The 11,186-nt window shown below is 42.2% G+C and overlaps 3 protein-coding genes across 4 annotated transcripts in view; 2 read left to right on the top strand and 1 right to left on the bottom strand.

Annotated features, from left to right (window-relative positions):
* The first annotated feature begins 401 nt into the window (after nt 1-401).
* Nucleotides 402-5,065, top strand: LOC109473888 (aldose reductase-like). The gene is made up of 10 exons (XM_019774022.1): nt 402-690; nt 1,203-1,370; nt 1,773-1,889; nt 2,334-2,402; nt 2,540-2,656; nt 3,176-3,282; nt 3,767-3,848; nt 4,074-4,157; nt 4,447-4,529; nt 4,724-5,065. The coding sequence occupies exons 1-10, from the start codon at nt 613-615 to the stop codon at nt 4,764-4,766; spliced, it is 948 nt and encodes a 315-aa protein (XP_019629581.1). The 5' UTR covers nt 402-612; the 3' UTR covers nt 4,767-5,065.
* Nucleotides 2,634-9,264, bottom strand: LOC109473887 (1,5-anhydro-D-fructose reductase-like). Of its 2 annotated transcripts, none has more exons than XM_019774021.1 (10): nt 9,080-9,264; nt 7,554-7,721; nt 7,216-7,332; nt 6,916-6,981; nt 6,592-6,708; nt 6,309-6,418; nt 6,048-6,117; nt 5,812-5,895; nt 5,620-5,702; nt 2,634-2,675 (listed from the first exon to the last, which is right to left on the bottom strand). In XM_019774021.1, coding segments are annotated over exons 1-10 (957 nt in total). In that variant the 5' UTR covers nt 9,221-9,264; the 3' UTR covers nt 2,634-2,674. The 2 variants fall into 2 exon arrangements, with proteins under 2 accessions (XP_019629580.1, XP_019629579.1); XM_019774020.1 differs by lacking the exon at nt 2,634-2,675 and adding an exon at nt 5,348-5,441.
* Nucleotides 9,265-9,404: 140 nt separating this feature from the next.
* LOC109473367 (alcohol dehydrogenase [NADP(+)]-like) overlaps nt 9,405-11,186 on the top strand; it is a 16,467-nt gene continuing 14,685 nt past the window's right edge. Inside the window, exons 1-4 of the mRNA XM_019773229.1 lie at nt 9,405-9,665; nt 9,770-9,937; nt 10,071-10,187; nt 10,594-10,671. Of these exons, the coding sequence (XP_019628788.1) occupies nt 9,591-9,665; nt 9,770-9,937; nt 10,071-10,187; nt 10,594-10,671 (438 nt within the window). The 5' untranslated portion in view covers nt 9,405-9,590. The remainder of the gene's footprint in view (nt 9,666-9,769; nt 9,938-10,070; nt 10,188-10,593; nt 10,672-11,186) is intronic.

The following is an 11,186-nucleotide window of genomic DNA, read 5'->3' as shown; positions in this document are numbered from 1 at the left end:
TGCGTCCGGAGAGAGGAAGTGTAGAAGAAATTATACAGTTTGTAGTATCGTCTTCTGAAATAAGCAAGTAATGCTGTCTACCTCCCAAGAACTGTGGGCACACTGGTCGATTTAGACAAGCCAGCCAATGAATTAAGCAAGCGGCTCCCCTAGCGCTTATGGTTATATTGCACCATTAATTCTTATACCTTACAGTATTTTAGAAGAATAAACAATACAGTACAATGAATGGATCTTTTTTCTACGTAGCTTTCATATGCGTAGCCCTCATCACCCCTTTCAACTTATATTTGATTACAACACTCAGGGTTGAAGCACTGAACGGCTAATGAACAAAGAAGCAATTCACGATCAAGAAATATGGAAAGAAAACACTAAGTAAAGATCAAGAATAGTCAGATTTTATATAGTCGTGAAAGTACTGTTCCTGAGATCGCCGTTCTCATACACACCCACCCCACCGATTATTATCGCTCCGCCCCTTAGGGAGTAAAGGTTCAGAAGGACAAAGGTCACTAGTCACAAGACTACACAGATCTAACAAATCTACAACGAGTTCCGGAGGTATTATAAAGTTAACGTCCTGATTTGCCGCACGTGGTAAGTTTCACTATGGCAGGAATCACTGTTCCAAGCGTGGAACTGACAGGAGGAGTCAAGTTCCCCATGATCGGGTTCGGGACATGGCAGGTGGGTAACAATACTGTGTAGAATACACAATTTCAGCAGTGACACGAGTACTCTAAGTTGTATCCGATTCACGGTGATTGAACAGATGCCGAACCAATTGAATAGTGCTACGACTAAAACGCGTCACCAGTACAGTGATTTGAAACGGTGTTTGGAATGGTGTTCGGAATATAGTGTTTGCGGATACTGCATGCTTGTTTGAAAATATGTCAAATACCACACAGCGCGTTCCGGGTTACCAAAACCAGGTCAAATACCCTGGGCACTTGAACTTTTGACTTTACCCGCTGTACGTTGAGTACAGCTTTTAGTACTAGAAAAACATACCTACAAACGAACATATTCTAAACTCGGTGAAGTCTATAAGAATTAAAAGCCATAAAATACGTCCAATGGATGTGAAAGAGGGAACTATAATCAACTCCCATGCTTATAAACAGATAAATATACCAATCCAGTAAAATAATTACTTTTGATTAAGTTTACAAGTTGGTTTTGCACCGCTCCTGTAGTCCGCTCCTGAGGTAGTAGGGAACGCCGTGAGGACCGCCCTAGACGCGGGGTACCGTCACATCGACTGTGCCTGGAACTACTTCAACGAGAAGGAGGTGGGACAGGCCATCAGGGACAAGATCGCGGAGGGGAAGGTCAAGAGAGAGGACGTCTTCGTCACCACCAAAGTAAGAAATAGCGAAGACTGTACCAGAGTGTAACACAGAAACGACGCAAGTCAAAGGTCAATGACCCGCGCCAAGGGAGTCAACAATGGGAATGCATTGTTAAACCGTCAACAAACACGTGGGCACAGCGACATCCAATAGTTCTCTGCAACTTTCGAAATTGGGACTGGCTTGGTCGAAAAGACGACTTTCAAGAGCGCTGCGCCAAAAAGGCGAGGTTCAATATGGAACTTCATGCGTTTATTCTTTTACAGCTAGCGGTATATGCAATAGTTATTCCTAAAATATTAGCATATTGCTTGTAGTCAAAATTGAATATCTTACACGTATGAACTATAATGCTATTGTCAAAGTGTCAAACAGTGCTATATACTATATATAAGAGCTGTTGTCTTTTATTAGCTGTGGTGCACTTTCCACCGGCCAGAGGACGTGAAGCGAGGGTTTCAGGAGAGCCTGAAAGACCTCGGACTGGACTACATAGACCTGTTTCTGATACACGGACCACCTGCCTTCAAGGTAAACATTGACAGTCTCTGTACGCTACATTCTTCCGACTTAAAGAAGCATTACAAGGTGATTAATGAAAGATGAAACATCAGAGTAAATTGTATTTTCCTTCAAATTTAGGGGTCGGTATTTTTAGAGTCAGTGTGAGAAATATACATTGGACTATAAACTGAATCTGTATCTGTATCTGTATAGCCGGTATAACCGCCTTTCGGCGTAACACATTAGCTGCGTAACACACCAGCTTCAAAGCAAAATACATTGAAGGTTCTGCCAGGATAAAGCTGGGCTGGCAGAACATGGACAATCCCATCAACGCTGAACTGATCGTCTGTCAAAATGAAAAGAATTGAAGGACATTGAATATTGATAGCGTATAAAAGCATATGATGATCGGACTAAAGTCAACTTATGTTCATTATAAGGTACTAGTATTCTATTCTGTCCAACCAGCCCGGACCGAAGTGGCTTGCTACTGATGACAGCGATTTTGACGACACGGACTATGTGGACACGTTCAAGGTACCGCAACTCACAGTACTGTGTTACATTTCTGTCCACTGCAGTCTAATCATTGTGTGTGTAACAACAATGATTAAAAGTACTAGTAAGTCAAATAGCTTCACTGATGATCCGTTTCTTTGTGGTATACAATATAGGCGATGGAGTCCCTTGTTGATGAGGGTTTGTGCAGGGCGATCGGCGTGTCCAACTTCAACCCCCAGCAGCTAGAGCGGGTACTGCAGGACTGCCGCATCAAACCCGCCGTCAATCAGGTAGGGAAACACTCATTTTCTGTTGGGAAGGAGTCTCTATCAACACTTGACAACACTTAAGCTCCTGTCCTGTATAACAGGAGCTTTCAGACTAATTTGCATCATCTTGTCTTGACTTGTCTGACTTTTGTTCCTTTTTCGACTTCCAAAAATTTGTCTTCACTTTATTTGCATATCAATCAACAGGTTGTGTATATAAACCTGCTTTCCCCTCTGGTCTCTCAGTCACTGACGAAAGCTAGTGGATACTAGCTGAAACGTCTGACGTTTTCAAAATCATATCCAGTTGCTTGAGTAACTGTTTTTTGGCTTATCGTATTACCTGGATGTCTAACCTTCATCGACGTAGGAGTCTCTATCCTTAGTGATTAAGCAATATCTAATATCATAACAATATTCTGTACAAATAAATTTACCAAGAGTTGATCCCATTCATTTGGAGCTCTATGGAAAATACATTTTGTATATCATAGCTAAATGTTCGTGTTTGAGGTTTAAAATATATGAACTATTTCCCAGGTGGAGCTCCACCCCTACCTGGTGCAACAGCAGCTTGTGGACTACTGCAAGTCCAAGGGCGTGGTCATCACTGCCTACAGCCCGCTGGGGTCACCCGGCAGAGACTTGTACGCTATCATGTCTTCTGTTTTTTTCACTAATCTCCAAGAGGTTTGCTTGGAGATGATTTTTCCACAAACATTCCTGGTTCTACGTATTGTGCTTTTCTTCTTAGCAGTCAAAGTAACTTAAGAAGAGCCCCACGGAAACGCAATAATACACATTTGCTTGAGGTTCCATGGCAAGCCAAAAGAAGGACTGTAAACATCGTTTGGTTACCTCAAGGAGGTTAAATACATTTAACCTCCTTGGTTTATCTCTGTACGATTCAAGCTCTGTACGACTCAGGCCACTTGAATTAAGTGGCCTGCCTGGCGTTGAATCCCGTCGTCGAAACGTGATGAAAATGTTGCAATAACGCGATGAAATAGAGCCGTAAACTGGCGTGTAAGATTTCTTACTTGCATGTTGCAAGTGATCTATTAGTTGATACTTCACACCCATAAGACCCCCCAACATGTCTCAACAACTTGATCCCCCCCCTCCCTGCAGCGCCCAGCCAGGGGAGGCCAGGGTTCTGGAGGACCCTGTCGTCCTGGACATCGCTAAGAACCACGGGAAGACACCTGCACAGGTCATTAGCAATAGCAACTTGCCATCGGTTGCGAATATTTTTTTTATTCACATAGATTCTGTGCGTAATTCACATAACACATAGAGCACATGTACTTGCAGGCTGCTCATTTGTGACTCGTAATTTCTATGTCTAACCGTTTGTATTACCACATATTCAAGCATTTGTCTCTTCTGATTATAGACCACATTACTAACAGTTATTTATATTCATGACTAATTGTAGGTCCTGCTGCGCTATCACTTGGATCGCGGGATTGTCATCATCCCGAAAAGTGTGACCCCGAGTAGGATCAAGGAAAACCTACAGGTAAAAGTTACACCAACATTTTCCCTTCACTAACAGGTTCTGATCTAAGGTCATCAAAAGTGCTGTCAAGTGGTATTTTAGGTTCAACTTGACGACTCAATGTAATGTTCACCAAACTCACATCTACTTTGTGATACTTTGAGCATCCTCATGCTATGTTACCATGGTAAATAAATCTAATACTGAATCCTAGAATATCACCAGAATATCTAAAGGTAATATCAAAATCTAATCCTGAATTCCTTACACATTACAACTTTTTAAGATACTTTAATTTCATTTCTTTCAGGTTCTTGACTTCTCGCTAACCAGTGACGACATCAAGAAACTGAACAGCCTCGACCGGAATAACCGCTACGTTGACTGGTCATTGTAAGCTTTCTTTCATATTCAGTAATTTTATGTTCAGGTTACCACTGGTATCTATCAAAAAGCTGTTCTAGTGATTACTGTAATGAGACATTTATGTAGTTGTGAAATTTCAGTGTCAAACTTTTTTAAATAATTTCTTGGATATCACAGAGTGTCTGCGACTACAATTATACAAAATTTCTATCCCTGTCCAGCTGCAAGACCCACAAGTATTTCCCCTTCCATGACTCAGCATAATCGTGGAGGTATAATCAACCGCGGTAGATTTGACCACGAACTAAAGGGTCATCTCTTCTACACTGAGCTGATACGTCACCCGTACTGAAGAAACCAACGTGCAATGCTGATGTCTTACCTCTACAGATGCATATGGTTAACATTGTCGAATATTGACTGGAACAAATCAAGATACAAACTGTATAAGATTCTTTCTCTGCAGTACGTGTAATGTGCACGTGTGGTGAACGATATCAGCAATTCGCAATCGCTGTCTGTGCACAGCGTGTGTTTTACTGTTGCAATCCGAATAAACTAAAATCATTGGATGCCTTAGTTGGTCTATGTACGTACAGTCACCTGCAATGATGCATGGTCACCTACAAATTTTATAAAACTCAGTTAACATTGAGTAATTAAGATGTACCGGCTAACCTCCATCCCTCCTCAACAAACTAAATGAGGCAAAGATTGGGCAGTTACACCTGGTCCACGATATTTGTATCAACATATACAACAGTTTAAATAAATAGAAAATTACAGTTTGCACATTTTATGTAGACGTCACGACAGAGATTATCACCACATATCAAAATATACATCAGAAAATAACAGACCAGGTTGCTTTGGGTGATATTGCGTCATTGTACCGACCTCGGCTGGTCACTGAATGGGTAATATTTATGTGTTCTGGAGCTGAAAAAAACAAACAAAAGCAAAATGGCATGAACTCACTCATCATCATCATCATCTACTGTATTCTGCATCTGCAGTCGTGAGAAGACGTCCTGCTGCTGCATTCAGTCTTTCTTCATTTCTTTCCACTATATCATACACTGCACTACAGTACACTACACTTAAAGTAAATACTCACTATTGCCACGTGACGTATCGGTGGTTCCTATCCAAACTGTTCAGAGTCCTGATGTCATCTTCTGTCAGTCTGAAATCGAACACCTACAAAAGAAAGAACAGATTTTAGTATGTAATCCACCAGGCAACGTTTCTAAACCAACAATATTGAAATATGCAGAATTACTAAACGGTACGGCATGACTCTTCGTACCTCTAAGTTCTGACGGATCCTGGTTGGGGTGATGCTCTTTGCCAGGACAGAGATCCCGCGTTCTAGGTGGTAGCGGAGAAGTACCTACATGCAACATTTCATCATCAAACTGGATGAACTTTGAGTGATGAGCAGCGAGTAAGCACCGAAAGGTATTGAGATAATTTTGCATTTGAAATCAAGATCATACAATTTTTAGCAGTCACAGGATGTGACCTGTACAGTATTCTACAAACCTGCGCTGGGGATTTCCTGTGCCTTTTGCCAATTGCAACAACTACTGGGTCTTCCAATAACCGTGGTTCACTGAAAATGTCGTAAAAAGAGGAATACTACATCACAAGTTGCACAGGTGCGATTTACATGAATCGAAGAATAAATGAACATCATGAAGGTTTTTACACACCAGTTATACTTCTGTAGTCAGGAATATCAACACCTGTTTCCTTTTAGAGAAGGCAATGAGCACGAGAGAAAAGTGGACACGACGAACATACTTTCCTACTTCAGGGGTGGAGCCGAAGGGGCTGTACGCAGTAAGGATGACATCCTTGGATTGACAGTACTTGATCAGGTCTAACTGGGGCAGGTATGGATGCAGTTCCACCTGAAAAAGGAAAACAAGATTTGATTAGCAATGTTGAGTGATTAAGTGCAAAGCAGACGCTATCCAATTTCCAAAACATGCGAACTATGATAAATTCTTTAGTCTTGGACAACTTCAACATTTGAAATCAAACGTTAAGAGGTATGCAATGTTAATATTAGCATCAAACATACCTGATTAACAACAGGTTTGATTCTGCATGCTTGCAGCACCCTGTCTACCTGCTGGCTGTTGAAGTTTGACACACCCAGAGATCTGGCCAGACCCTCGTCAACAAGGGACTCCATGGCCTAAAGATGAATTATATCAACTGATAGTATAAATATGCAAGAAGCAACTTTCCAGAAGTTTACACCCAAAAAATTTGAAAGTTGAAAGAAAGTTGAAAGAGAAATGTTGAAGGACAGAATAGTTCGCAAAACTGTTGATCTAAACATTCTCCTACTTCACTTCATTGTTCGTCATATTGCACTATATTACAGCAAACCACACCTCACCTTCCATGTGTGGACATAGTCTGTGTCATCGTAGTCACTATCACTGGTGGGACGTATCTTGGGACCCTGTAGTACACAGGTGATTTACTTTTAACAACCAACACGCTAACAATACTTTACACTGTCAGGCTACTAATAGCAAAAGGGATTGAAGATACATGTACACATATATACATAATAGTTAAGCTTTTAATTTCATGACACCTTTACTTAGCATATCGAAGCAGATATTTGGTATTGCTGTATCGTACAAAAAAAAACATTGATGGCAAATAGTAATACTGCATACGCCATGCTAACCTTGAAGCCCTGAGGACCGTGCATGAGGTACATATCCACGTAGTCCAGTCCCAGTTTGTTCAGGCTGTCCGCTATACCCAGCTTCACGTCCTCAGGCCGATGGAACGTGCACCACAACTGGACATGGAATAAAGTGTAGAGAGAAGGGCGATATATAACCCCTGATTTAGAAATGATCTTGTCGACAGACGCGGACATTGTATAACGGTTTTTGCCCCCTCTACCCACACAATCATAGCTACATAGTAAAAATCAGTTTACGGTTGTCATGTCCCCAATCCATGTATTTCCTCTCTGTCACGTGCCTGCTACATGTCACAGCTACCGACTTCTCTTACCTTGGTGACGATGAAAAGCTCTTTCCGCTCCACCGTCCCGTCTCTGAGAGCATCCCTCACCCCCTGCCCCACCTCCGTCTCGTTCCCGTAGTTCCACGCGGTGTCGATGTGCCGGTATCCCGCGCCGATGGCCACCCTCACGGCTGTGGAGACTTCGTTCGGTTTGGACTGTTGACGATCATGAAGACATTTTGGTAATAAATTGGAGTTCAACAATTATTTGAAGTATTGGATAGACTGTGTGGAAACGGCGAAACGGCTCTAGCGAAACGCCATCTAGCGAAACGGCTTTACAATGCAGACCAACATCATTGCTTCTTGCAAGGCTTGTGTCTGATGTTAAGGGTCAAAATTGTGGAACATAATTCTCATAACAGAGACATACAAAACTTTATGTTACTAGCCATGATGAAACTTTTCCCCTTTAGGATATTTGAGCATATAACTAACTAGAGTTCCCCGATCTCATACCTTCGCAAAATGATGTTAATCTTTATGGCTGACAAATTATAGATTATTCTCCCTGATTGTGCAAATAGGATCCTCATTTCCATGAAATGTATCACTTTATCATATTATCAACCAAAAGAGTCGTATATTAACAAACAGTGCCATTCTATTATTTCCTCATAAATTATGCAAATTAGGTCCTGATTTGAATACATTAGGTTATGATTTTAACCTTCACTGAACTTTCAAATACCATTATCATTACAAAATTATAACATTTTCTCATCAATTATGCAAATTAAGTCCTCATTTACATAATCAATATCTGCCCGTGTTTCTCTCCTTCTCAATTACCAATGTCACAAGCTTCAATAATCCAATCATGGAATGCAGCTGATTTTATAGAATGTCCCCATAAATTATGCAAATGACATCCATATTTGCATAATTGTCACATAATTATATCAAGCATCACGTAAGCTACCTACATACCAAATATCATGACGATCCGTCAACCGGTTCTTGAGTCATCCTCTTTTGAATATTTTAAAACAGATAGCCCTGTAGTTCCAGAGCAAGCCGCTAGGGGGCCCAAACTCACGTCACTTCTTCCCCAGCACAAGAGCTACCTGCCATCCAAATTCGTCACCCAGCATGTCTGGGTCATGAGATATCAAAACTGGAAGTTCAGCTGCAGTACCATAACAAGCCGCTAGGGGCCCCAAAATCCAATCAGTTCGAGCTCTATCAAGACCTACCCACCTACCAAATGGCAAAATATGGCCCAAAATATCAAGATAATCCATCTAAGCTTTCTTGAGTTTATGCTGTTGTCAGACACACACACACACACACACACACACACGGCCAGGAAAACATAACCTTCTCCAATATTTCTTGGCGAAGGTAATAACCTTCTCCAATATTTCTTGGCGAAGGTAATAACGCCCTTGTTCCGTAACTTGAGCAGCGTATTAAGAACTGAACTGGTGCCCACATACGGAAGTAACGTTACGGTTAGCACCTAAACCACACTTAACACAAATTTGACATCAAAAGCAATGAATTTTTGTCACCTTCCATGTTCCAAGTCCCAGAACAGGCAGTCTGACACCAGGTCGGAGTAGAGTTGGGATGTTAACCGTCATGTTTCCCCGGTCATCTGCCAGTAAACAGAAGCAGCACCGGCCGACCGGTTGCACGGACTCTGATCCCATGAACTGTGACCTTTTGTCCCCTGAATGACCTCACCTGAGTATCCGCGAACAAACACAATCTGTTAGCCTGTACGTATACACACGCCAGTTGTTTGCTCAAGCTTACTTGAACCAGGGACATATTATCCTGTATAATGTCCTTGCTTGAACGTGGTCCAAAGGTCACAACCTAACGATAATGCAAGTCATCATGATTGTGACTTTCCAACAGTCTCCGACACAGAATAAAGACTAGAAGCTGTGTTAAGGCTCACCGACTGCCGGGTCATTTGCAGTCACCTGATCACCAAACATCCCTATAAAAGGAATGTAAGGCACACCACATCATTGTTTAACAGCGAGGCAGGTTGGCAGAACAACGCAAGTCATCATGGCTGCTGCGGGACCCACGGCTGTTCTGAGTTCTGGCAAGACAATGCCACTTTTGGGCCTAGGGACATGGCAGGTACGGAGTAACCCTAAAGCCTATCATTTAGTCAGCTGAGCTTAGGGAAATGGCACTGATTTCTATTTTGAGGAATTTATGCATGTCCGATTTCCTTCCCCAAGTCCAAGCCCGAAGAGGTGTTCAATGCCGTCAAAGTTGCAATAGACGCCGGCTACCGTCACATCGACACCGCCTGGGCGTACAGAAACGAGAAGGAGGTGGGACAGGCCATCAAGGAGAAAATCGCAGAGGGAAAGATCAAGCGGGAGGACGTCTTCGTCACCACTAAGGTACGTGCAAAGTCACCACGTAGATTGATACACTCGAAACCTTTGTTTGACAGGACCTGCCTGGTGTATTTTGAAATATCTTGAATCAGAAACATAACTTAGTTCCTGAAACAGACTGCATGCCTTTCTACAGCTGTTCACCAGCTTCAGCCGGCCGGAGCATGTTCGCGAATGCATGATGCAGAGCCTGTCCGATCTGGGGCTAGACTACGTGGACCTGTACCTGATACACAGCCCATTGTGTTTCAAGGTTAGAATTACGACTGGTGTAACATATATATAACGTTATATGTGGAAGTACCGAGTCTTCGGTACGTGAGAAGTGTATGAATATTGGTCTTGCAGTCTATGAATATTAACCTTACCAACAGCACTGAGCACGGAGATTAACAAACAACAAACGGTATCGATGACCATGACTTGCAAAATACCAGCGCTGCTCTAATGACCAACACGAACTTTAGACCTATGTGGTGTGTGTAACCTACATTTGTGACCTCGATAGTGGGAAACTTTACGCAGATTGATATCAGTTTACTTGGGCAAAAATGTACAGTAAAGGTCTTCATTTATTATCATCTGAACTCCGTGTGTAAAACTTTAGAAACAAGTTGAGATGTACCAGCTTTCCTTACCATCCTGTTTGTATAATACAGTACGGAACCAACCCCTTCCAACACGCCGGTAAACTGGAGGAGATTTTTGATGACGTGGATTATGTTGAAACATGGAAGGTGAGTGAAACTTGATATATTTGAGATGATGAGTAGTAATTCAGTAACTGTACCAGTATCCCGAGACAGGAACGTCAATTCTGCGTCAGGCTGATTTGTGAGTTCAGAAGTTAGTATAACGCAGATTTTTGTCCTTCTTCGTTTATCTTATCTCTGTCAATGTACGAACAACCAGAAAAGCATCTTCACCAAAGCAAACAATATTTTCCAGAAATTAGGCCTGTAAATGTTGCTGTAGCATCTCTGCTGATTCTAACCAACTTCTGTGTATCGTTACTACATTTAGGCCATGGAGTCCCTGGCTGATGAAGGTTTGGCCAAGTCTATCGGCGTGTCGAACTTCAACATCCAGCAGCTGGAGAGGCTGCTGCAGAACTGCCGCATCAAGCCGGCGGTCAACCAGGTACGCGTGTCGGCCGTACGGCTAGCTTTCTAGGGAACCTTTCTTTCTCTTTTTACGACAGCTGTGGTGACAATTTGCTATCACTTTCCCCACACCATTTCTACAGACAACA

This window comes from Branchiostoma belcheri, unplaced genomic scaffold (assembly GCF_001625305.1).
Source record: "Branchiostoma belcheri isolate BF01 breed outbred unplaced genomic scaffold, Haploidv18h27 scaffold3, whole genome shotgun sequence".
Lineage (NCBI taxonomy): Eukaryota > Metazoa > Chordata > Leptocardii > Amphioxiformes > Branchiostomatidae > Branchiostoma > Branchiostoma belcheri.
This window is presented reverse-complemented; position numbering and strand designations above follow the sequence as displayed.